Source organism: Eucyclogobius newberryi, unplaced genomic scaffold, assembly GCF_026437365.1.
Source record: "Eucyclogobius newberryi isolate DKJ021-1_F unplaced genomic scaffold, fEucNew1.0.hap1 SCAF_8, whole genome shotgun sequence".
In the NCBI taxonomy this organism is placed as follows: Eukaryota; Metazoa; Chordata; class Actinopteri; order Gobiiformes; family Gobiidae; genus Eucyclogobius; species Eucyclogobius newberryi.
The window spans coordinates 20617620-20645460 of NW_027316500.1; the positions used below are offsets into that span (position 1 = coordinate 20617620).

General features: G+C 40.1%; 1 protein-coding gene across 1 annotated transcript in view; it reads left to right on the plus strand.

Annotated features, from left to right (window-relative positions):
* The window catches only part of grid1a (glutamate receptor, ionotropic, delta 1a), a 380312-nt gene that overhangs the window by 207932 nt on the left and 144539 nt on the right, over positions 1-27841 (plus strand). Inside the window, exon 4 of the mRNA XM_072436609.1 lies at positions 10816-11021. Within this exon, the coding sequence (XP_072292710.1) occupies positions 10816-11021 (206 nt within the window). The remainder of the gene's footprint in view (positions 1-10815; positions 11022-27841) is intronic.

The following is a 27841-nucleotide window of genomic DNA, read 5'->3' on the forward strand; positions in this document are numbered from 1 at the left end:
AGCTTCTGAGTCTGTGTGTATCACATTCAAATAAGAAGCACTCAGCCAAATTCCACTACACTGCATTTCTGTGTGTGGCTGTACTTCTGTAATACAAAGTCTTAACAAAGGAGTAAATAACAAGATTTTCACTTTTAATGTCCAGTCTAGTCTATTTTTTAGCCCTTCTATTGCATTGATAGCTGAAAAGGAAAGCCATTGATGAAGTTAAATGATTTTTCTGGCGACCCTGGAAACAAATTACATAAAAATAACCTTATAAATCCTGTTATTATACTGAAAATGGACTTTGAATCAGATTTATAAACCGTTTCAGACTTAACGTATCCTCTCCAATGCATGTCTTATACCTGTGAGAGTCTAACTGCACTCACATGTCTGGCCAGCAAGTCCAAACCCATGAATCTGTCGCGCCGTGAGGGAGAAGTGCTAATCACAGCCCACTGAGCACCTCCTCTGCAGTCCTATAAAAAAAAAAAAAAAAAAAAATACTCACTGCCGTCTGCCATATTTTACCAAAACAAACCCGGCCGCCAACCCTGCAAGTTTTATGCAAACCTAGCTAAACGCACTACTGAGATTTATTCAAGGCACAACTTTATTGATAGTTGTCGAGCAAATGTTTTGGCTCGGAATTTCATCCAAATATTTATGTAAGGAAGTTCTGTACAACGCGTTTTATAGCGGTAAAAGCTAAACTGACAAATGTCTTCCTTTCACTTTCTCTTTCCACAGGCGGATGGGGAACCAAAAGCCAATATGTTCGGGGTATTTATGTGGTTCATCTCACGGATATCAGACTCCTCTTGATTTATTTGAGGATAGCAAGAAACACACTGTCAGTATTTCCTTAGAACTAATTGCAGTACGGTTGCAATGACATGCTCTTCAAAATCACCTCCTTTATTTGAATATGAACAAAAACACAATAATATCTCAAGTTTTCTCGTGCCTAATTTTGACAGCAAATGATACTGAAAGGTGTTTGTTTGTTTGTTTGTTTGTTTGTTTTTTAATTGGAGAAACTGTAAAATGACACCGGGTTTTGCTGTTGTAAGTGTACAAGGTTTAGGAGAGGTGTCATGTGCAGCACAGTCATGGTTGTACTTAAAGGAGTTTATGCTGCCTGCCTGCCGACCTCCATGGCAATACCCATTCATATCTCCTTGGAGACAAGAAGGAGACGCCACCAGGCCAAGTTACAGGTTAGATCTGTGGAGCGGCAAGCCCACTCAAAGTAACATTTTTTCAACAAAAACATCTGTACTTGGATAAATGCCATGGTAGCACTTTATTTTAGGAAACACTTAGAAGATCTAACTGCATTAACGCAGTTCTATTAATAAACTCCTAAGTGCTGCTTAGTGGCAGTATTGTACATGAATCATGATCCTATAAGGCCTTTGGTAATGAGGCTAAAGGACTAGTAATACAGTACCACATGAAATGTACTTATTAACATGTCATGTAGAAACATGTTTTAACGTCATGTTAAAATGCAAGTATTTTAGTGTTTAGTGAGGTTATGCACCAATAATATTTATTTGAAAAAAGTTCCTCAACAGATAAAATGTTGAATAAATGTTGGATACAATATTTTTTGAAAACAAAATGGAAACTGAAAGTAGTTCTTTCATTGTTGCTCTGATTGTGCAAAGCTTATATAGCCTGCTTATTAATGGCATGGACTCATCTTATAACATCTCATAAACGCTGTGCACATGAGCAAATGCTTGTTCCGGTTTTGAAACTCAAGATGAGAAAATCGTTTCCAGTTAGCGTTTGTGCCACAGTCTGAAACAGGAGGCGGCCTCGCCTCTCACACATATTTCTGCTCCATGTGTGTAATTAATCTACTTACTACAGTGACAACAAGAAGTAATTAAGAAGATACAGCAGCACATTTCCTCAAAATGTCAAAATTTCTGCAGAATAAAGAGGTAAGTCGGGTAACATGTCGGGTAAAATATCTGTCTTCAACTAAATGTCGGCATGCCAGAGGTCTGACAGTATTTGACTTCGTCTTTGTGATTATATGAAACAGAAATCACATTTTAGGAGCAGAATTGTTTTTTTGGTTTAAGACTTGCTCAAAGTGAGTGGTTAGTTAAATTCATGGCACTCTTCTTATTTACTGCAGCTCACATATTTACTGCTGTTTTAACAATGCCAGGTCCAAAATACTTTCCATTCTGACATTTAATAAGTCTGTTTTTATGTAGATTCACATCAAATTGTTGAGTATTATTAACCAGCAGGGTTATTTAATCTAATGTCAACTAGAACAGTGACCAGAATGTTATGTTGTCATGGCTGATATGTTGATTTGTTGTTGCAGTCCCTTCCATTCTCGCACGCTGTGGGTTCATTTTCACTTCCACTGCTGCTGAAGGACAAGCTGGGCCGGTCCAGAGCAATGATGAGTCACAACAATGACATTTTAAAACTGCCTCTCTTGATGGACATGAAATCATTAAATAATAACTCTTTCTAAGCCAATGGATGTATGTGTTGCACTAAACAAGACTGCAGCACAACATAGGGAGAAAGGTAATATGACTGATATTATCAATGTTGATGAATATTTTACATTTATTAATTTACAGGAGAACACTGCAAATATCACTGAGGAGACTTCTGTGCTCTGGCTGTGAAGAAGAAGGATCTGTCCAAGTGTCTCTGCTGCTGTGACCTTAACATGTGCACCATTCAGTGTGCACAGTGTTAAAAATGCCACTATTTAAAAGCACTGAGCTTTTATGTATGAGACAAGTTGTATTTGTTATAGAGTCATTTTTGTTTAGATTGTTTGTGACTGCCATTATACTTACTCTAATACATACTGTAATAAGATAAGATAATCCTTTATTGTCCACACATGGGTAAATTTTGTTGTTGCAACGCAGGTAGATACAGAGGAAAAGGACAGATAACTTATACGAAGTTTAAAACACACTCTTAATAGAAGAACTCTCATTTCTTAATAAGGAATGGAGGGAAAAATAAAGATAAAATAGAATAAAATAAAACAGCTAGCGTAAGACAAAATAATACTAATAATAATGGTAAAATAAACACTCTATTTACATCAGTTATATACACATTAATGTGTAAGTCCATTTCAGATGTATTATGTTTATGTTATGTTTTTATGTTATGTTTATTTCATGATACTTTGCTCTTTTAATATATATATATATATATATATATATATATCAGATTTTGGACTTCGGCTCGCTCGACTCTCAGCTTCTTCTGCAGCTCCTGAGCGTTGTTCTTTGCCTCTGAAACCATCTGCTTCTGAACGCTGAGGGAGTCTTCAAGGGCAGAGAGCTCTTTCTGGAGGAACTGTTTTTCTCCGTCTGCATGTTGAAGCTTGGTTTGGTGGTGGTGGAGGTCAGAAGTCTTTCCCTCCCTGCAGCTTTCTCCAGGTACTTGTGAAGCCGAATGTTTAGGGCCATGTTCTCTTCCTCGTACTTTTCCATTGTCCTTGTCACGTAGTCCAAAGGAGTCTCCTGCTCTTCTTGTGCTCGCTGAAGATCGTTGGTTGTTGTCCTTTGAGCCACGTTCTTGATGGTTTGAGACAAAGGTCTAGAGTCCTTCCCTCTCCTTCTAACATTTCAATGATCTTCCTCCTTTCATCCCAAGCAATCTGCTCTTCAGTGATCCGAACGGCCAAATCCAACTCTTCAGTTTGGTCTACCAGATCTTCTATGTTCACATCCTCCTCTTTTAAGTCGAGGTCTGCCACTTGTTTGTTGATATAGTTCTCGAAATCTTGATTGATCTTCAAAAGCTCTCCAATGTAATCATCAATCTCCTGTTGTCCCTCTTGGATGTGTTTGGGGATGACATATTTCTCCTCATCCTGCTTCTCTCGGAGTTCCTTGCCAAACTCAGTGATCTTGTCCTTCTCGTTCAGCTCTTTCTTTAAGTCCTGCTTCTCCAGCTGCACTTCCTGAAGAACGGAGGTTGCTTTGGTCAAAAGTGTCTCTCTTTGTACCTTCTCCGTATGGAGCATTTGTCTCCTCCAACATATGCACATGCGTTTGCCGAGTCTGCATGACTTCGCCTGGTAAATGAGGAGGTTGTGGTGGAGGATCTGCTCTTGGTACTCTCTCAGGACGTCCTGGTACTGCTGGATCTTCTGCACCGGAGGCCCTTCCCCCCGGCTCCGCGCTGAGGGGGGAAGGGGGGCTATTTAAGTTAAACACGGCTCAAAGTGGCCCAAAACTTCATTCATGATATCGCACTCTTTACTATTATCACAATGGTGAAGGTTTATGTGGCAGTTGATGCAGCAACCGGGAAATTCTATCCGTTACCGAGAAACCCGGAAATGAGAGCGCGATGGACATAGACTTTTATATAATATATAGATCTATAGATATATCTGTTCTGCGCACGCTGTAGAATTAACATCAGTTTTATCTAGGCTCAAAGTAGTTGATCTGAAGCTCTATCGGTCACTCACTCGCACGGCGGAGCTGAAAGCTGTTCAGCCCGGTGGAGGTGCGCTGAACCCCGGGCATGCAGACTGTCATGCACCGCTGTCTGCGCTGGAGCTCCGGATATATAAGTCTATCTGTTCTGCGGACGCTGTAGAATTAACATCGGTTTAGTACACACTTTGTTGATCTGAAGTTTTATCGGTTGTCACTCACTCGCGCGTGGGCGGAGCGGCTCGCGGCGCAGGGACCTGACAGCTGTTCAGCCCGGTGTAGGTGACCGAACCCCGGGCAAGCAGACTCACGCACCGCCTGCCTGCGCTGGAGCTCCGGATCATAAACGCTGAAGAATAACATGTTTTATTCAGGCGTAGAGCCTTTGATCAAAATTGGGACTTGTGAACCATGGGACTAGTGGGCTTGGAGATATCTGTAAGAGTCGTGATTTAGGCATAGAATATGGATTTGAGTTGATTGATCGCAGCTTTTCTAAATATTGACCTCTGTGTAGCTCATCCAAGGAGTTTGTAGCCTCTGAAAGCACTGGGGGCTCCATAATGTACGTTTGAGATCACTTTCCACGCTCTATCAGTGCAAAGGAACGCAACAAGTGACGGCAACGTATGACAAGGGGACCGGTCCCGTCGTCTTTCACCGCCGCTAGAATCGAAAACGTGATTATTGAGTTAGTTTGTTTACACCCCCACCGTCTCCGGGGTGGGCGGGGCACACACGCGCTCTCTGAGACTACGTCACGGGTTGGGCGGGGGAGCCAGATCGCTCTTCGCAAGAGTGGGGGCGAATATCAAACCAAGCCGTTTGCATTTCCGGGTTGGTGAGGGGGTCCAAGGTCTGGGTGATATTTCTTAACTATTATGTTAAGGGTGTTGCACAACCCTTATTATTATCAATTATACACTTAGGATAGACTACGAAACGTGAAAAAAGCATCATATGGCACCTTTAAAAGCACTGCAAAACTATGTTTTGGGATTTTCACAATAAAAGCACTGTAAATCACAGTTTTGAGGATTTTCACAATAAAAGCACTTTAAATCAACATTTTTTTATTTTCACAATAAAATTGCTGTAAATCTAGTTTTTGGGATTTTCACAATAAAAGCACTGCAAAACTTTGTTTTGGGATTTTCAAAATAAAAGCACAGAAACTCACTGGGGATTTTTTTCAATCAAAACACTATAAAACAATGTTTTGGGATTTTCACAATGAAAGCACCTTAAAGCAACATTTTGTGGATTTTCACAATAAAAGCGCTTTAAAACAATGTTTGGGGGAATTTTCACAATAAAAGCACTGTACTTGTGAGCTTGTGGTTTGTATTTCAATTTTTCTTTACTTTTTTAGAGTTTTTTATTATGTCTGTGTTCTCTTTACAGTTAAACAGTATTTCTAAAAATGTTTTGGTACTTTTTTGCAGTGTTTGTACTTGTTTTCCTAGTAGTACTATGCTGTAGTATTTTTTTTTCCTTATAGAATTCTAGTAGTCCTAGGACTTATAGTCAATTCAGTATTTTCATTACTATGTTGTAGTACTTGTTGTAGTACTATGTTGCAGTACTACTTTGTAATACTACATTGTAATACTTTTTCGAACTTTAACAATAACAGTAATTGTGAGTTTCCAGGGGTGGTTTTTTTAGTTTTTCTTTCTCAGGTTTGCTATTTTGTAGATTTCTTCATAACTTTTAGAAGTGTTTGTTCTTGTAGTTTTCATTCTCAGATCATTTTCGAGTGTCTATGATAGCTTCCAGTAATTGTTCTGGATTTTTCGCTCAAAGTGTTTGATCTTACGCAGTAACTCGCAATGGCATAGTTTCCAGTTTCTATTTGTGAAGAGACTGAGAAATATCTTGTACTATAACAAGGTCTAAACATGGACCGGCCTTCTGCTGATGCCAGAGTCAGGACTGAACATGGACCGGCCTCCTGCTGGTGCCAGAGTCAGGACTAAACATGGACCGGCCTCCTGCTGGTGCCAGAGTCAGGACTAAACATGGACCGGCCTCCTGCTGGTGCCAGAGTCAGGACTAAACGTGGACCGGCCTCCTGCTGGTGCCAGAGTCAGGACTAAACATGGACCGGTCTCCTGCTGGTGCCAGAGTCAGGACTAAACATGGACCGGCCTCCTGCTGGTGCCAGAGTCAGGACTAAACATGGACCGGCCTCCTGCTGGTGCCCAGAGTCAGGACTAAACATGGACCGGCCTCCTGCTGGTGCCAGAGTCAGGACTAAACATGGACCGGCCTCCTGCTGGTGCCCAGAGTCAGGACTAAACATGGACCGGCCTCCTGCTGGTGCCCAGAGTCAGGACTAAACATGGACCGGCCTCCTGCTGGTGCCAGAGTCAGGACTAAACATGGACCGGCCTCCTGCTGGTGCCCAGAGTCAGGACTAAACATGGACCGGCCTCCTGCTGGTGCCAAAGTCAGGACTAAACATGGACCGGCCTCCTGCTGGTGCCCAGAGTCAGGACTAAACATGGACCGGCCTCCTGCTGGTGCCAAAGTCAGGACTAAACATGGACCGGCCTCCTGCTGGTGCCCAGAGTCAGGACTAAACATGGACCGGCCTCCTGCTGGTGCCAAAGTCAGGACTAAACATGGACCGGCCTCCTGCTGGTGCCAGAGTCAGGACTAAATGTGGGCCGGCCTCCTGCTGGTGCCAGAGTCAGGTATTACAATGTAGTATTACAATGTAGTACTGCAACATAGTTCTACCACGTGATACTACAAAAAGTACTACAACACAGTAATGAAAATATTGAATACACTGCAAGTACTAGGTTTACTAGAATTCTAAAGTACCAAAATGTACTACAGCATAGTACTACAAGAAAAACAAGTAAAAACACAAAAAGTACTAAAACCTTTTTAGAAATACTGTTTAACTGTAAAAGAGAACACAGAAATAATATTAAACTCTACTAAAATATACAAAGTGGAAATACAAACCACAAATTCACAAGTGCAGTGCTTTTATTGTGAAAATCCCCAAAAGGTTGATTTACAGTGCTTTTATTTTGAAGGTTGTACTCTTGTACTTAGTGGTTCATAAGCATTGTACAACTGCTGCTAAACGGAAAAAGGTTTTCTTTATGATTAATCCTTATTTTAGATTTAGCACATTGACAAATGTAACAGAGTATGATTATGATGATGGAGGAAATAATATATCATGCACAAATGTCTAAAACAGAAGTTTGACAGACCCAGTATAATTAAAGTGGTTGAAGCGGTTGCAAAGATCAGAGAATCAGACTGTGAGAAGGGATGTCTATGTATATTAATTGACAGCAAAACCCTTCATTGCAAGAACACTTAATTTCTTATGACGTATGTGACTTTTGTGGTCTTTCAGAGTAAAACAAATCTAAAATGTAGCTGTGTCTTTAATTGGTCATTACTTATCACTGGAACACGTTCCTGACGCTTTTTCTAAAATAAAAATATATATATATATATATATTATATTATATTATGTTAAATATGGATGTAATTTAGGTGTCTTCAAACACAATCAACTATGAATTTAAAATTATGATTAACTTTTAATTTCTGTTTTTCTGTATAAACAGAGTACAAAAGTCACATGGATGAAATCATTACACTGCACCTTCCATTCAAACCAACCACGCCACAAATCACCTCCGAAACCAGCATCTATGTCAAATTCTGCCCCGTTTCATTCCAAAGGAGGGATAAAGTAGATTGATACACAGCTAAAGAACAAAATAAGTGATAAAAGTGAGTGAAGCTGCAGTGTTCCTGTTGTTTATCTGGTTTTCTGAACGGCTTAAATCGCAATCCTCAAAACTCCAAAACACTGGACTACTTATGCCTATTGGCTAATGAATGATGCATTGTTTTCACAGTCATAATTTAGCATTTCACCCAAGCAGTGAACGAGTCACGCAGCCAGCCTGCAATGAGATAAAAGGAGGAATCAAAGCACAAAATACACCTCTGTTTGAGATGCCGCCGTTCTTCCTCACACAATCCCCCATGACTTGGCACATGCTGGGATGCTGCTCCCCTGTCACCGCTGCGTGCATAATGACCCCTTTGCTGCGCATTACCTTTCAACGGCGCGTCAATGTTGTTTTTTCAAGTGTTTTTTCTGTATGCCACTCTCAAACCCACACACATACTCGTTTCCCAGGGGACGCCACACCTGCCTGGAGTTTCATATCCTGTGAAAGACCGACAGAATCGCTTGTCGGTGCTTTGTCACGCTTCGGATCAGGAATAGGAGAAACAGACCTGCCTCGGAGCATTTGGAGCACAGCCCGACTATAAAAGTCTATGTGCAGGTGTGCAAGTGGTATCAATGTGCAGCCAAAATTTAGATGAGACACCCCCGGATATATACGCCTCTGCCTGACACACTTGCACGGTGTAAAGTGGCTGGACCATGTTTGAGTTGGTTCCCGATAGATCTCCACTGCAGACTTTATAGCAGAGAATAAGGGATTATCATTTTGTTGGAAGGGAAAGAAATAATATCCATACTTATTTTTAGGAGACAGTACACTTGATCTCTTGATATGTCCTTGGGCAAGACTTCGCCTACCCTGCCTGTGTGTATGTTTTGAATGATTGTTTGTGTGTGATGGCCATGAGTAAAGGAGAGGCAGCCACATACTACCTGACACATACTATCTGACACATACTACCTGACACATACTATCTGACACATTGGTTGCCCCAAGACAGCTGTGGCTACAGAAGTATTTTACCATGAGCGAGTAAATGCTATGAATTGCTTTGTAAAACATTACTCTTCTCCTTATACGAGGAAATGAGGATTCAATTCAAACATGGACTCTCTCTCATGGACCAGATAGTTGTTGATGATCAATTTACCAAATCTACAGCACAGATTAAAAAAATACATACACGCACAAACCCCAGCCCCTCTCCTTGCCTTCTTGCATTTATATACTATGTGAAATGAGCCTATTTAATCCATTCAGCACGATGCAGTATGGGAGTTTAGCACAGTAGGATAAGCATCCACCCTTCATTTGAAAACCAGCCTTGTGTGTTTGTTTTTTTCCTCTTCAAGACACCCGGAGTCTGTTTCCCCAGCTGTAAAAATCACCGCTCTCTACTGAGTCTTTGAAATGTTATATATTGCTCTCAATAATTAAAAAAACAAACACAAATCTTACTTTTAGCTACAGCAACTGAACAGTTTCTATCAAGGATCAAAGTGTTCTGAATCTGACGAGTAGTAATAGTCTATGTTGTTTCAATTTGACTTTTACCTAACTTACTGCTGGTAACAGTTAGTGCTGGAAAATATGGCAAAACAATGATCAAGATTTTTTTCCGCATATTGATCAATCATTTTGATGCAACTACCATTTTCTTCTTCGAATAATAGTTCATTTTAGTATTCATATTAAGATTCCTGTACCCAGACTTTTTAAATATACCTCATATTCAATGTTTTTTTTATTTCCCCAAAGTCCAATTCTGCTCCAAACCACCTGCTTTTATGAGATCCAAGAATTTCCTAAAGCTTTCGCATTAAGAACCAAAGAAAATATTTGGCTTTCTAAGAACCACCAGCCCTAAACCAGGACTATTCCAAGTCTAATCTAAGACTAAACCAGGTCTAAAAGTGGACTACATTATCGCCATTATTCTCAACAAGAACTACTGGAGACAAACAAATGAATAAGTCTCTCCAAGTCTGGTTTAGACACTACATTTTTGATTTTGGCAATGGTTTTTAGATGGTAAAAAGCTGTTGATGTTGGTCCCAGGATTGACCCTTACCATTACAGTTACCAATTTCAACTTCAGATAGGACATGAACCAATTTAGGGCAGTGCCAGTGATGCCCACCCAGTCCTCTAGTCTCTGTGAGAGGATCCCATGATCGACAGTGTCAAAAGCAGCACTCTGGTCTTCAGAATGTGCTCTTGTCAGTGTTTCAGTCAGTTCAGTCATTTGTTACCTTAATAAGAGCAGTCTCAGTGCTGTGATGAGGTCTAAAACCTGACTGGGAAACATCAAATTTGTTTTTTATTAAGAGGAAGTCAGTGAACTGTCAGTAAACCTTTTCCAATTATTCCTACCACCAATCGTACATGTACCACAGCTTGAGAAATACTGCAATAGAGCATCAATCAGTGTGTGACAGAGGAATATCTGTTCAAAAAACCCACATTTAACATTGTCGGTTTACAACAATGTAATCACAATTCGATCACAATCAGCTACATTCCTCAGCCCTAGTCACAAACCTGCTAAGCCTCAAACATCTACTTTAGTCTTTAGTTACCTCTTCACTTCTCTTACCGTTAGGACTCATTCCCGTTGACCTTCTCTGTCGCAGATATCCGAGGACTGCAGAACTTCATGGACTCTGCGTCGCGTCTCGGGCTGGACGTGTCTTTACAAAGGGTGGACCGTAACGTGAGCCGCGTCTTCAACGACCTGTTCAACATGATGAGGACGGAGGAGCTGAACCGCTACAGAGACACCCTGAGGAGGGCCGTGCTGCTGATGAGCCCGAGAGGTGCCCAGGTCTTCATCCATCAGGTACGAAACAGAAGCCACTATTTTGTTTGTAGTTTACTCGCTCTGCAGTTTTCAATTGAAGTGTCGATGAGGCAAGGGTGTCACTATCTTCATACAAAATAAAAATAATAATGCAGTTTCTTCAATTTACCTCCTATTATAATTATAATTCAGTCCAATTTAAATGATGTAACATTTGATAATACAACACCACATACTGACAGCACTTGGAAATGCAACTTTATTCTTTTTATCCTTTCTGAAATTGACCAAAACATAGTCGTGCAATGTCGTAAAATAGATATATCACAATTAGAGAGAATAAATTAGACAGATAAATCGGATGGCCAATATATCGGGTATTTTTTAGTTTAGTCTCCATTATTTTGTTTTTTGCCACCCTGCTGCCTAATATGTACACACACTTTATTTGTAATTTGTAACTAATATGTTAATATGTTGTAACTATATTTGCAACTAATATGCACATAACACTTTATTTTAACACTTTAACGCAAAGAGGGAACTGCACAAAACAGGATTAACGTAGGGTTACAACTAACCATCTTTTTACTTGGGTTTGCAAAATAACACTAGCAAAATGGAGTTCGGGTTAGGTTTAAGTTTGGTTAAGAAAACATTCATCATTCTTTAACATTCATCGTTGAAAATATTGCAATATGTAATTGACTTTTGCTACTTTCTATTACGCTGGACTACAGTTCTCTTGACCCTTTCAAATCCCCTCTGCTCCCTGCCAAGTATGTCATTACCACTGTCTCTGTTTTGTTTGCTTCTCATTGGCTCTAGACTGTGAACCATTTTGGGCTGTACATTAATTACATAGTGAACGCTTAACACGATTACATTGCCCTGTTAATTGCTTGTTACGTGGCAAATTAGAAGCATGTTGATACCAGGATTTGAAATGTGTTGCGGTAATTGGTGCCTACTTCTCCCCTTCCGACCTTCCCCTTGTTAAAAACTGATGAAACAACTTGCAACTGTCTCCAAACTCCTCGTACCGAGTTTTGACAATATCCAGAGCAGATGGCGGAGATCAGTTGGCTGGTAAAATTGGCCTGAAGATAGCCCCAATGAAGGTGCCAGAATTTTAAACTTCAAATGTTGGAATAGTAGAATATTGATTCCTACTTTCTTGCGGACGTGGAAAAGTTGACCGTTTTTAAAACCTCAGGCAAAATCGAAATGAGGTAAAGTTCAGTGCGTATGTAAGCCTGGAGGGTTTTCAATATTGTCTTAAAATACTTCGATATTTACACTTTTTATCTGCGCTTTTGAGTCTCTATTGCCCACATGTTTTTATAGTTTCAGTTTCAACTCTGAACCGTTTTTGTGTCTGGTGTCTAGTGTTGGAAAGTAACTCAAAATCATCTAAGTACCAAAATGACATGTTCAGAATACACATACACACAGAATAACATATTGCTTCAGTTACTCTTTCATTTGGTGATCTTCAGAATACTCTCTCATAAAATCAAAGGAACACATTACAGTATTTGATCATGTCATTTTGGCTTCAAACTGCTCATTGTTAGAAAGAAAAATAGAAAACACAGCTCTCTGGATGAGTGCGTCTGAAAATTCTCCTCCGCTAATGAGTAGAGATGACAATATGCAAGTCTCACAATGTGATATTATTAGGATATTTATTGCGATATTGTGGGAAGACTCACAGTATTATGGAAGGGCCCACGGTATTGAGGTTTTGCTTACAATAATCAAAATAGCCATATTATTCTGTCATATTATTCATTCACATTATGTCAAGAACCTTAAGATTTTTTGTATTAATAAATTGAAGCCCTAATACAAACTATGAAGAAACGTTTATCCCTGATTGTGTATGCTGCAGCTCTGTACCTCGTGCTGTTCCTCTGAAGAATAGAACTGGACTTTCTGATGAATTCCTGGAACTTTTCTGAGTGTAATTTTGTCAAACGAGTCCTCATTTATAAGAGTTTTTGTTTATAAGAGTTCTTCTATTAGAGTGTTTTTTAAACTTCCTATAAGTTATATGTCCTTTTCCTCTGTATCTACCTGCGTTGCAACAATGAAATTTCCCCATGTGTGGACAATAAAGGATTATCTTATCTTATCTTATTGCGGCGCTGTTCTCACACATTAAGCTGTTACAATCTATGTAGCTGTTACTATATTGTTGTTTTTACACTATAATATAATTGTATAATGAATTGACCTATGTGTCAGGATGTGCTACAAAATACATTTGAATGCTACGCTCATGAGTTTGTTGGCAGGAGTTAAGTTTGCATGTGACTCATGTGAAATGTTTAAAAAATTCATGCTGCATATATTTTCTTTATTTATTCATGAGCGGTTAGGACCAGGTGATACCAGGTGTTCAGCCATCGCCATGTGCACCCAACAGACTCCGGGACATTTGGTGAAGTTTGTTGTCATGTACAAGCAGTTTGTCATTTCGCCAACGAACAAGAACTGTGATGGTACATGCAGTATTATGCAGTATGTTAACATGAAGTTTGTTTGTTAACATGAAGTTTGAGAAACTAACTAAAAGTATTTCAAACGGTTTTTAGTCAAATTAAATAGCAATATTGTTCATTTGTTGCTGCCTCATTTAAAGGTCATATAACAGGTTGGATCAATGAATTCACAAAAATGTTATTATGTGTGTTAATTATGTTTAAAAAAAAAAGTTTGACAATTTTGGTGGCATTTAGTGTTACATAAAGGTAATTAGGCCCGAGCCCCAGCAGGGGGAGGGCCTATTGCTCCCGCAACGCTGCCGAAGGCAGCGTTGCAACTGCGCCCGCATGTTTGGTACCCCGTCGCCCCTGGCAAGTACAGTGAACTAGCCCATGCCGAAGGCATGGATCATGCATACTTACTCCTGCTATGACAGAAATAGTCAACAATTAGTGAATGGGCATAGCCCATTCACTAATTGTTGACAACAGCAGCGCGAAGCGCTGCATTCCTCCAAAAACCCTCCTGGCATCGTCCCGTATGCGAGAATCCATGCCGCAGGCATGGGCCATGCTTGTATCTGCTCAAATCAATGGAAGTCTATGGGGAGTGGGCGGGGCATCCCGACGGAATAGGGAGTGACGAGCGCGTAAGCGCTCGTAATGATGATTCCACCCCATGGCGGCATGGGGAAGGCTTAGAGCTTTCAAACGATGTATAATTTGTTGTTATAGAAAAAACGGCTATATTGTTTTTGCTAAAAATATTATTATTATTATTATTATTATTATTAGGCCCGAGCCCCAGCAGGGGGAGGGCCTATTGCTCCCGCAACGCTGCCGAAGGCAGCGTTGCAACTGTCTGACCAAACATGCGGGCGCAGCCCGCATGTTTGGTACCCCGTCGCCCCTGGCAAGTACAGTGAACTAGCCCATGCCGAAGGCATGGATCATGCATACTTACTCCTGCTATGACAGAAATAGTCAACAATTAGTGAATGGGCGTAGCCCATTCACTAATTGTTGACAACAGCAGCGCGAAGCGCTGCATTCCTCCAAAAACCCTCCTGGCATCGTCCCGTACGCGAGAATCCATGCCGCAGGCATGGGCCATGCTTGTATCTGCTCAAATCAATGGAAGTCTATGGGGAGTGGGCGGGGCATCCCGACGGAATAGGGAGTGACGAGCGCGTAAGCGCTCGTAATGATGATTCCACCCCATGGCGGCATCGGGAAGGCTTAGAGCTTTCAAACGATGTATCATTTGTTGTTATAGTAAAAACGGCTATATTGTTTTTGCTAAAAATATTATTATTATTATTATTATTATTATTTTTCTTGTTCTTCTTCAGCGCTTTGATCTCTAATTTGACCCCCTGAACATGCTCAAAAACTCACCAAACTTTGCCCAAAATTCAGAATCGGCGAAAAATTTTATTTTTTCTGGGCCATTTTTTTTTTCGTTAAAAAATGGCGCGACAGCGCCACCGACAAAAGTCAAAATACATTGCGCCTATGGGAGACGCCCCGAGGTCAACTTTGGCGTAAAGCTACGAAATTCGGGACACGCATTCCTCTCGTGAGGATAAACAAAAAAAATCATTGTGGCCACGCCCCCAAACTTACCCTATGGCCGCCATCTTCCTTTGAAAATGAAAACAAGCTGAGTTAGCCATTTTGTTTACGTCAAACTTTGACGAACTCCTCCTAGGGCGTTTTGCCCACCGACTTCAAAATCGGCGTACGTCCTCTGGACAAGTGGGGCATCTAAAGTTATTCAATTTTTTGAGATACCTTTTACGGTCTGTGTGCGGCGCAGCCGCAAAGTTGGACAACTTATTTTGGAATATTGCAGGTCTAAAAATTGCTCCCATTTGATCAAAACCAGTCCGATTAGGACCAAATTTGAATCAGTTGTTAAACTTTCTAGTTTGGACCAGTTTAGGCTGACAAAATTGAAATGGCAGTGATAGCGCCCCCTACAGAGTGACCTTTAAATTAACATTGAAGGTCAAAAATTAGTTTTACCAAAATTGTCTAAACTTTACCCAAAATTCTATTTTGCCGTCCCGATCACAAAAGCCAATCACAAAAATGCCTAAATTTTTACGCCGTAGTCGTAGCGATGACAGAAACCTCCCATGTTATCCCTATGGGAAAACCACAAAATCTCTCAAATTACCACATTTTTATGTTTTACACTTTAACGAAGTCCTCCTAGTGCGTTTTGCCCACCAACCTCAAAATCGGTGTACGTCCTCTAGACAAGTGGTGTATCTAAAGTTATCCAAATTTTAAGGATAACTTTTACGGTCTTTGTGCGACGGAGCCGCAAACGTTTCCCAGAATTCTGACTATTTGGCCTTCAGAGTGGCCTATAAACAATAGAGTTTTTCCAAATGACATGATATTTTGAACGAAATTCTAATTTGCCATCCTGATCATAAAAGTATGAGAGCCAAAGTCATATTTTGTACGGCGTAACCGTAGCGTTGACAGAAACATCCCATGTTATCCTTATGGGAAAATCGTAGAATCGCTCAAGTCACCACATTTTTACGCTTCACACTTTAACGAACTCCTCCTAGGGCGATTGTCCGATCAAGTTCATATTTGGAGAATATCATCTACACAAGCGGGGCATCAAAACTTACCCATATTTTGATTCTAAGTGCTACGGTCTCTGTGTGGCGGACCCGCAAATATATGTCAGAAATGGGAAAACAGCGAAATCTCTAAAATCACCACATTTTTACGCTTCACACTTTAACGAACTCCTCCTAGGCCGATTGCCCGATCAAGCTCATATTTGGGGAAAATCATCTACACAAACGGGGCATCAAAAGTTATCCATATTTTGATTTTAAGTGGTACGGTCTCTGTGCCGTGGAGCTGCAAATATACTGTCACAAATGGGAAAAACGCCAAATCCTTGAAATGTTCACATTTACGCTTCACACTTTAACAAACTCCTCCGTGGGCAATAGCTCGATCAAGCTTTACTTTGGGAAAAATCATCTACACAAGCGCGGCATCAAAAGTTATCCATATTTTTATTCCAAGTGCTACGGTCTCTGTGCGGCGGCGCAGCAAATTTGACTGACACTTGTGTTCATTTGCACTGGATTGGCCATGTCCAATGTGTCGCCGTCTGTCAAGTTCTTTTTTTATTCAACACACAATAAGGGCGCCATCTTTATCAAGTCGAAAGTGCAGAGTCGGAAGGCCGGCGGCCCGCGAGGGCCGTTGGATGCCGCTTGCGGCTTTAATTATTATTATTTTTCTTGTTCTTCATCGCTTTGAACTCTAATTTGACCCCCTGAACATGCTCAAAAACTCACCAAACTTTGCCCAAAATTCAGAATCGGCGAAAAATTTTGTTTTTTCTGGGCCATTTTTTTTTTTCTAAAAAAATGGCGCGACAGCGCCACCGACAAAAGTCAAAATACATTGCGCCTATGGGAGACGCCCCGAGGTCAACTTTGTCGTAAAGCTCCGAAATTCGGAACACGCATTCCTCTTGTGAGGACAAAAAACAAATATTATTGTGGCCACGCCCCCAGACTTACCCTATGGCCGCCATCTTCCTTTGAAAATGAAAACACGCTGTGTTAGCCATTTTGTTCACGTCAAACTTTGACTATTTGGCCTTCAGAGTGGCCTATAAACAATAGAGTTTTTCCAAATGACATGACATTTTGCACTAAATTCTAATTTGCCATCCTGATCATACAAGTATGAGAGCCAAAGTCATATTTTGTACGGCGTAACCGTAGCGATGACAGAAACATCCCATGTTATCCTTATGGGAAAATCGCAACATCGCTCAAATCACCACATTTTTACGCTTCACACTTTAACAAACTCCTCCCAGGGCGATTGCCCGATCAAGCTCATATTTGGGGAAATCATCTACACAAATGGGGCATCAAAAGTTATCCATATTTTGATTTTAAGTGCTACGGTCTCTGTGCCGTGGAGCTGCAAATATACTGTCACAAATGGGAAAAACGCCAAATCCTTGAAATGTTCACATTTATGCTTCACACTTTAATGAACTCCTCTGTGGGCAATAGCTCGATCAAGCTCATATTTGGGGAAAATAATCTACACAAGCGGAGCATCAAAAGTTATCCATATTTTTATTCCAAGTGTCACGGTCTCTGTGCGCTGGAGCTGCACATTTGACCGACATTTGTGTTCATTTGCACTGGTTAAGCACAGCATTGTACATGTCCAATGTGTCACTGTCTTAGTTCTTAGACAATTGCGTTAGCGCCAACTCTGTAAAATGCAGAGAGCAGAGTCGGAAGACCGGCGGCCCGCGAGGGCCGTTGGATGCCGCTTGCGGCTTTAATTCCAACTGTTATCTGCGATTTTTCTTTACCACATATGAGGGACAAACTATCGGCCTTGTAACTCCTACCTGAAAGGAACACGTAAGGAACTATGCCATTCTTTAGTATTTTACATGTTTGCTGCTGTAGTGTACTCCTTTTTAGGACTATTCATTTACCTCACATCTCAAACTCCAGCAATATATTACAAATAAAACTAAAATGCCTGAATATTTATAAATCACAAATGTTACATATTTTTACATAGCTTTCCCAAATGCAGAAATTCCAGTGCTTTATTCCTCAAAATTGTAAATTACTTAAAGTTTTAGAATGTATTTTAACACCAGAAGTTATTTGAAGCTTTATGAATATAAAAAAACTGATCAAGTTTAAAATAGTTGTAGAAAAGTTAAAATGAATAAAATAAAATTTAGAGGTCCCAAATCATTAAACCTTTGTCATTTGATCGACATTCATTCATGAAATGTACAAAAGAGACACAAACATTTTAATTGTTTATAAAACTGTAACATTACGATAAAATTCCCTGGTTTACCTATGGATTTTATGGCATTTTTGTTGTTGTGAAAAATATATCCTAACTTTTTTTCTACAAGTTAGGATATGTGTTGAGGTTGAGCATTTGCACCAGAACTACAATTATGATCATCATTTTTAGGTCTATAACCTTCCATTACGAACAATGAAGGCTTTTAATGACAAGACATACATTTAACAACTTCACAATGTGTTGTTATCCCGGGGCTTTGCAAAGAAAAACGATAACACAACACAATCAGCCGTTTGGTTGTGGCGCAAACACTGACTCTGCCCACAAATAGTGGCACATTACGAGTGGCAAATTGAAATTAATATTGCCTTAGGACTCCTTTGTAAGCACTGCACTGTGGGGTTGCCGACAGCACTAAAGCACATTCTTCAGACCTGCAGTGGACTAAACAGGTGAGACGGATCACTGAATGGAAAATGGTGTTTGTTTGGCCAGAGTTCAAGTATCAATAGCCCCCCTCGCAGGAATCACTGCACTGACACAGCCTGCTTCTACTCCACTCCAAACCACCGCTCCTCCAGCTTACCTCCTTTATTTATATCATTCGTTAACCGGATGGCCTTTCCCAAAAACAGCTCCAAATAAATGACCTGCCATGGCTGGCACAATATGCCTAATTACCAGTAAAGTAATAATAATGGCTCTTGCTGGTGTAAAACAAGTGTTTCTCTGGACGCTCCTCACCAACAGGAACGCCAGGAGTGGGTTCTTTGTTTTCATTATTTGCAGAGGTTTCAATCATGATAACAACTGGTCAAACTGTGTTGAAAAACAATCAAGTTTAGTGCTTAACCGTGATTGAAGAATGTGATGGTACGACGTTGGCAGGGATGGAGACATTGAAGGATACTGCAACATAAAAGTGTGCTGACTGGGGCGTCTTAACAGTGTGGTTCTGTCTGGTTAGGGTAAAAGAGGGAAACACTAGATAGAAAATACACATGGCCAGTGTTTTAATTTGGGAATAGTGGAAGATTTAAATTAGGCAGAAGAGGAAATTATGAAGTATGAGTGCAGTGTTGCTGAAGTACAGAGGTGATCAAAGTACTGCATTATATTACTTGAGTAAAAAAATAACGACTACAAATGCTTGTAATTTGGTTAACGATTACAAAGGCGTTAACCGAATTACAAGCATTTGTAGATGGCTTATAATACCTTACAAATGTTAATAAGCATGTACAAAATGTTTGCAAGAGCATTAATAAGCTGCTTATAAAACTGTGTTAAATAAACAAGTGATAAAAAGATCATGGTTTTGAGTCCCAGGCCAGACTAACATCACATGGATACTCCGGCTTCCTCCCACTGTCCAAACACATGCATGTGTTAGTGAATGAATGTCTGTATTAACCCTGCAACGAGCTGGCCCCTGTCCGCCGAAGGCCCAAAGTCACTGGGATAGGCTCCAGTCCCTGCGACAACGGGAAAGTGGTACAAAATTAATGAAGGAACACATTTATTCAGGCCCGAGCGCCACAAGCTGGCGAGAGGCCTATTAATCTCGTAAGGCCGTGCGAAGCGCGGCTGCGAAAGTGCGCACGTACAAACACTCACTAACGCACTCCTTCACTCACGCACGCCCCGTGCATACTAATTAGTAGTAGGAAAATGGAACATTACCGTTGTAAACGGGCGAAGCCCGTGCAAAAGTGCGCACTAAACGAGCACTTTACATTGCGCGGCCGTCATCCCCATATAAAGCACTCATTTGCGCTAAGTAGCTCACGAATACGTTCCTCATCTCTTGCATGTTCCGTTCATATAAGCATGTAATGCAAAAATTTAACATTATTACTGTATAGAGGGCCAAAAACACAAAGTGGGCGGAGCCCACTCAAAATTAACGAAAGTGCCCGTCAGTGACCAGGGACCCACACCATGAGGTAGGAAAGCGCGAGCGCTTTCCGAAAATGTATAGTTTATGATATTTGAAAAATGGGAAACATTGTTTTCGCATCAGAATATTATTCTTTCTTTCTTCTTCTTTCTTTCTTCTCGGGACCAACCCCCCTATTTTTCACCCAGTGAACATTGACGAAAAGTCACAAAAATTTGCACACCTCTAAAAATCGTGCCTCTCTACATTCTGCCTTTTTCCCTTTTCTAAAATAAAAAAAAATTGGCGCGTCAGCGCCCCCAAATGTACCAAAAATGCATTGAGAGATAGGAAATGACCCAAAAAAAATCTGATCGTAGAATCATGAAATTTGGCGCAGAGGTAGATGGTGACAAGAGAAGTAAAAAATATTATTACGGCAACGCCGTCCACCCAACCAAATGTCGGCCATATTGGTTCAAAAATGGCTAAGCAGGACTCGGGAGTTTTTCCAAACGTCGTACTTTTACGAACTCCTCCCAGGGCGTTGGCTCTAAAAAGCTGAAATTTGGTGAAAATGCTACTGAGGAGTGGGACATCAAAAGTTATTCAGATTACATTGATACCTGTCACGGTCTCTGTGCGGCGAAGCCGCAAACTTTAGCTAGAATTTCAGAAATCTCCCAAATTTAACATTTCTGCCGTTTGCGCAGATAAAGTCCGAATTGCGTCAAATTAGAATCAGTTGTTAAACTCTTTGCGCTAAACGTACTTGAAGTGAAATAAATAAATTTGGCACCACAGCGCCCCCTACAGATTTAATATGGAGTTTAAATGTTTAGTTTTGCGAAATTTTATGAATTTGACACACAACTCAATTTTGGCATCCCCATCAAAAAAGTCAATGAGACCCATGTCATAATTGTTATGGTTTTGCCGTAGCGATGACCAAAACCTCCCATGTTATTCCAATGGGGAAATCGCCAGAACATGTTTACACTTTAGACTTTCACAAACTCCTCCCAGGGCGTTAGCCCTATTAACCTGAAATTTGGTGAGACTCATCTTCAGGGGTGGACCGTCAAAAGTTATTCACATTTTTATTCAAAGAGTCACGGTGTCTGTGCGGCAAAGCCGCACATTTTGCCAAGAATTCAAAATAAAATAGCTTTTTGATGGTAAAACAAAGGGGAGAAGATGTGACAGCGTCACAGATTCAGCAGTAGGCGTAATAAAAGGACAATTGGGGCGCGTTAGCGCCCCCTCCTCTTGCGGCGTGGCGGCGGTGTGGCGGCGGCGTGGCGGCGGCGTGGCGAGGGCCGATCATCGCCGCTTGCGGCTATATTTTGTTATTATGCTTGCATCCCACCAAAAAAAAAAACATGAAAATGTTTTTGCCGTAGCTGAAGTAGCTTGTACCAATGCATACTGTCGTGTACAATTCAATTACATTTATTTTTGTAACGCCCAAAATCACAACAGTAGTTGACTCGAGGGGCTAATGTGAAAAGCAGACAATGTTCTAAGGTAAGACACTTCTACTTTCATGTGGAAATGGAAAAGTTTAGTTTTTAAAACCTGAAATTCAGTGTGTGTGTGTGTGTGTGTGTGTGTGTGTTTAAGCCTGGAGAGTTTTCAGCATTGTCTTGCACATACTTAGATATTTACACTTTTTATCTGCGCTTTTGAGTCTCTATTTCCCACATGTTTTTATAGTTTCAGTTTCAACTTTGAACCTGGGACATTTTGTGTTTGTGGTGGCCAGTGTTAGTAACTAAAAAACATCCAAAATGACACATTTTGAGTAACATTCTGCTTCAGTTACTCTTTCATTTGATGATCTTCAGAATACTCTCTCATAAAATCAAAGGAACATTACAGTATTTGATCATGTCATTTTGGCTTCAAACTGCTCATTGTGAGAAAGAAAAGTAGAAAACACAGCTCTCTGGGTAATTCTCCTCCACTAATGAGAAGAGATGTGACAAAATTAAATTAATTTAATTGTTATGATATTTATTGCGACGCTACACCCACCCTCTGTGGGCATGTGGTGTGTGTGTGGAGGTGGTCTGAGGGGCTTTCGGTGTTCAAAAAGCAATTTAAAAAATAAATATAGTTATAGTCTTTGTAATACATAATTGTACTTCCTCATTAAGTAGATTTAAATTGTGTGACATTAAACTGTCACACAACTGACTCATTAAATTGCATGAGTGAAAACACATTTTGAATGAAGTAACCTGTGAGTGTTAAATGATCATTTGCTATATAAAGACATAAACATACGCTGCAGCTCAAACTGAAACGTGAGAGCACAGAGTGGCTGGGCTAATGGTGGGACACCATGTAAACAACTTCACCAACCATTTATTTCTATCAAAGTAATGTCAAGGAAAATGTCAGGACATCAGGGGCAGACGATTACCGCTGTTCATTTTGTAATTAAAAGAACATAGAGCATATTTCATCAAGCAGTTAAGCTTAGATTTGCAAATAACAGAAAAGATAAAAGCGGACATACTCTTTTTGAAATGATCCTACATGCTAAATGGAACTGCATTTTATTTATTTGGACTGACTTGTTGAAAAAAATCATTTGTATCATCTGGACCCTGTTTTTAGAAAAGACATTTTTAGACATCCAAGAGCCATTCTCAATCTGCAAATCGAGTCTGTGTAAGCCCCTCCCACCGGGCGGGACCTCCCAATAAAGGGAGTTTATGATTTCACTTGAGACTGCTCTTCTTTGGCTTCTTAACAAAACATGTCTCCTTAACTCCTCTTTCAAACCATCAGGGATAAAATATGGTTTGAAAGAGGAGATAAGGAGTCAATCTTTGTTTAAAAAAAAAAAAAAAAAAGAGAATCTTTCTTCAAACCAAAATGGAGGTTTAAGATTCAACCTTCCGGTTATATATAATAGTGTTTTGAAACCCTGGAACGGGAGAGGCCCGGGGAATTTTGATGCTAATCAGGTACTCAGTGAGGAGGGACTAAAATTCAGGCTACAATGGGATGTAGATAGTCCATTACAGGGCTGTTGCCTTGGATACAAGGAAGAGCAAACCAAATACTCCCTGTGTCAGGAGGTCCTGGCTGGTGGGCCGGCCTTACACAGAGTAGGATGAGTTCCCAGACTCGATTCACAGATTGAGAATGGCTCTTGGATGAGAGTTGAAATGTTTCCAGATGAGACTCATCTGGAAACATTTCAACTCTCATCTAGATGATGCAACTTTATTTTCTCTCCCAATGAACACTCCTGGACAAATGAGGGATTACACCGACTCTTTGGACTGAAATTATTCTTATAGAGTTCTTTCCCTCGCACATAACCGTCGATTTCAAGTTCAATCACATATAAAGAAAAAATAAGGACCATAAAGAATCTCTTATCAGAGAAGTATTAACTGCTAACAGCGTAGAAGTGTGAAAGCCTAAGCTGTATGATTAAAGGGGAGGGATGGGAGAAAAAAATCAATTGAAGTGATATAACACAGAGGAAAAGATAAAATAACCCAGAGATTACCAAGAAAAACAGAGCCAATTGATGTTATTTACATTGTATAGCACCAATCATAACATTACAATCACTGTCAGACCAAGTGATAACAAACATATCCTTTTGTGGCCATGTTGGATTGCAGAATTGTAAAAATAAATATTATGTCACAACAGAAAGGATCAAGAGAAGATATCTATAATATTCTTTATGGAAAAACCTCCTCAAATTGTTGTATTGTTGCATATAACAGGAACCTTTCTGGTGTTAACAGAATGTCTGCATTCTAAAGGCTTACAATTTCTCAGAATTTGCATAAATACTATCAACCATTGTATATATAAAAAAAAAACCTCTTCTTGAATCTTACTATGCTGGACAATAATGCTACACTATACCCAACAGATAAACAGATAAAGTAACAATAGAACAATACAAATCCCGTCATGGCCTTTGACCCTTCTTCAGTCAGGGACTACTAAACACATTGAAGACAACAATGAGAACAACATTGAAGGAGAGATGTGTCCAAGGCTTGTCAGTTGTTGGGTGTTACATCAGAAATGGTCAGAAGTGGGTCATTGAACAAACGGGTGCAGGTGGTACACCTTGGGGCGCCGGTGAAGGGTGAAGGGTGTACATTGTTGCTCATGGGATATGCACAGCACAGATGTGTATATATGTATATATATATATATATATATATATATATATATATATATATATATATATATATAAACAAGCGTCCCACTTAGTCCAAAGTCCATTCTTGGCAGAAGCTCTGAGGCCCAAGAACCAAGAACATGGTTCTAAAGTTCAGAGGGATGACAATGTCATGAAGGTTTTGAGCAGGAGGGAAAACAACTATCATGTGTTTTGTGGCTGTCCTCGCCACAAAACACATGATAGTTGTTTCCCTATAGTTGTTTTTAATATATTTAGTAGAGTTGTTGTACAGATTAGTAATGCATTGATATCATTTAGACAATATTCCCCTTGAACAGTCTGGTTTATAAGTCTTGATAAAAATGTCAACATTGTCTGCGTTCTTGGTCCTACAGGTCGTCCAGTTTGTCTGTCGAAATGTGCACCTGGTTTGTCAATTCTGCCACTTTGTTTGTAACGTAGAGACAGCGTCCCTCAGGTCAAACACCTCCTCCGCTGTGGATCCAGCATCCAGTTTGCCATTCTTGGACTTCAAATCATGCATTTACGCCAGGGCCGCGTCTATCTTAGCGTCCACTGCTCCACTAGCGTAAATGTGAGCCTGTTTTCTTTTCTTGTATCCAGACTCCTTATATGGCTGCTCACACGTGGAAATATCAAGTCTCCCCAGGTGAACTCTGAAGACGGATTATTATTATCCAATGTACACGACCACAGCCATACAGACATGTCCGAACTAAGCAGCCATCATCCCGGAAGTCTAGAGCAGCTTTTTCAGCCAGTAAAATTAAGCACCCAACACGCTCTGCTAATTGATTTATTTTTCTTTACAATTAGATGCAGACAACGTGCAGTGTTTTGTCACAGAGGGCTATTTTTGTTATAAAATCAATGGGGAAAAACTCAAAATCATCTTTAATATACATTTTTCCCCCTATAATTGAGCAGCCTTAAGTTGTCCTGAACTTCACGTATTGATGGTGGATATCGCAGCATTTAATTTTGTTATTTGGTGTCGGTTCTTTCTCTATATGTTACCAAACACAAACAAAATGAACCTCAGTTGCGCTCCATTTACTTGTAAATCCTGTTCATTATTAGTAAAAGCAAATCACTTATAAATAAAGAGTTGAGTTGGAGGCTTTCAACTTTGATTAATAATATAGGCTTTGATCTTTTGGCTATGGAACAGTGGGTTATATCAGCAGGCACATGTCCTCGCTCGTGCACGGGGCTGTTCTTATGAAGATTCTCATTTAATCTTACCAATTATAGTCTTCATCGTCTCTCATACACTCTGCATGAATTGTCATGGGGACAGGATGCGAAGCTACTTTGAATATGGAAATGTATCTATTGCCAGTTGTGATTGGTTCATTCATCAAAGCTTTGCTAATACCCTTGTTGTGCTTGCTTCCTGTCAGAAGGAGAATGCAAATAGAGCCTGAATAGAGTTCACGTTTGGGAATCATAAAGGAGAGTCAAGTGGCCATGGATTTAGTGTCTTTGTGGTGATCTTTTTGAAAGATTTTGTTGCCCGTAGGCTACATTAGAGAGGAGAGGAAAGTGTGAAATGGAGGATGAGAGAAAAGGGAGGACATGCAGTAAATTGTTTGGGATTCGAACTCACGACCCTGCGGCCGGCTGCACTTGGAGCCTGGCATATGTGTGCTGTGCCTTAACCACCGGGCAGCACCTTTGTGATGATGTTTTTATATATTTATTTTATAATACATGCCCCTGAGGCTTAGTGGTAATTCTGTGATATTGCCTTGAAAAACATTCATAATAAAGACGTTGGTTCTCACAACAAAAAATGCTTTTAAAGATGCACTTTGTAACTTGTATATCTTGCATTTATTCATTTGGGTGTTTTATTGCTTGAAAATACCTTGGAAAAACATTCTTAGAAGTAATAACATCTCCATGGAGACAAGCTGGTGGCGGACCCTCCTCCTCATCAGATGTTTGTTGTACTTCTCCTGCCAGGATAATGCAGATACACTACTAAATATGTTCTGTACATGTACATTGTACATGGTCCTCTTTTAAAATGTCCCAGTGCTGCTTGTCAGAATCAGAAAACTTCCTTTCCAGTTTATAGCTGCTAAAACACACACAACAGGTACAATTATACATCATGAAAATTCAATGTATTAAAACATTTTTAAATGAATAAAAAGGGTCATACTCAGAGTAGATTAGAAATTAGTTCTGATTGAAGGATGCGCCAACCTGAGGGCATTAGAGATGAACCTGAAGATGAAATGTGCTTCCAGACTGTGTCATATGAATTGAACCCACCCCGACCATATTGACTTTTCTTTAACACAAATGTACAACTGTTTGTCCGAGTAGACTTTTTTCCAGAGAACTACAAAATAAGTGGCAGCTCGGCCCAGACATCAGTAACTTTAATGGTGTATTTGTGTTTTAAAAGAGTGGTTAGAGCTCTAATTAAATGATTTAATCCGTAGCAGAGTCTGATGTGACAAATGCCATTAGTTAGGCTTACAGACTACAGGGAGCTGAACCCAGAGGATGTTTAGCTCTAAATGAGCGAGCGAGTAGAAGTCCATAGAGCCATTTACTTTCACATTCAGTCTCTAAATGGCCATTTTGTTGTGTTTATATTTATTTGACCAGTTCTGCTGTTTTGAACGTTTCTTTTATCAAGCTTTTGTAGATCAATATTGCAGTTTACAATGACAACAATGTAAAGGGAGGATCTACGTGTGTTATAGTTCAATACTATGAAGTACCTGAAAAAGAATAATATGTCCCCTTTAATATAGTGAGAAAACCAGAAAACCACAACCATAAACTATAAATGTGTATCTAATCCATTTGCTGTCAATCACACACATTTGAACTGAGATACAAGGTTCAGACTGCACATGTTTGTATTTGTACTGGAGAAGCGTGTATTCTTGGCTGTTCAGGCACATTCTGACCAGCCCACCAGCTCAAATTGTAATAAGGAGCATTTTACAAAAGCAAGTTCCATGTTTGTGAATTTTGTTCATAAACCTTTTCTGTCTCTGATTCTGATTTAGATGACTGCAATGTCACGTGAACCCAACCAATTGAAACCGCTAACAACTCTGCCATCTTGCTATTATAAAATGCAAATAGGTGGTGGATTTGGAGTTGGCCAGGTGGAGCTGTGGACTGTGCAGCTGGAGTCTGCCTCTCCACTGGATTTAAGGCGTGTGTGTTTCAGGGTTCATTTTAGTGCCGTTATTTTCCTTTTCACTGCTCCTCTGCCCGTCTCCTCATTCACTTTTCTTTGCCTATTTAATCCTCTTCAAGGACGGAAGGAGGCATATGTGGCCTAATATTGGCCATAAGTACAGTATGTGACAGGAAGTCGGCAAAACTTGGGGCCAATCAAATTGTCCTGTTCTTTTTTTTCTTTTTTTTCTCTTTATTCGGTTTTCAGCCATCAAAATGTGCTTTCAAAGGTCAT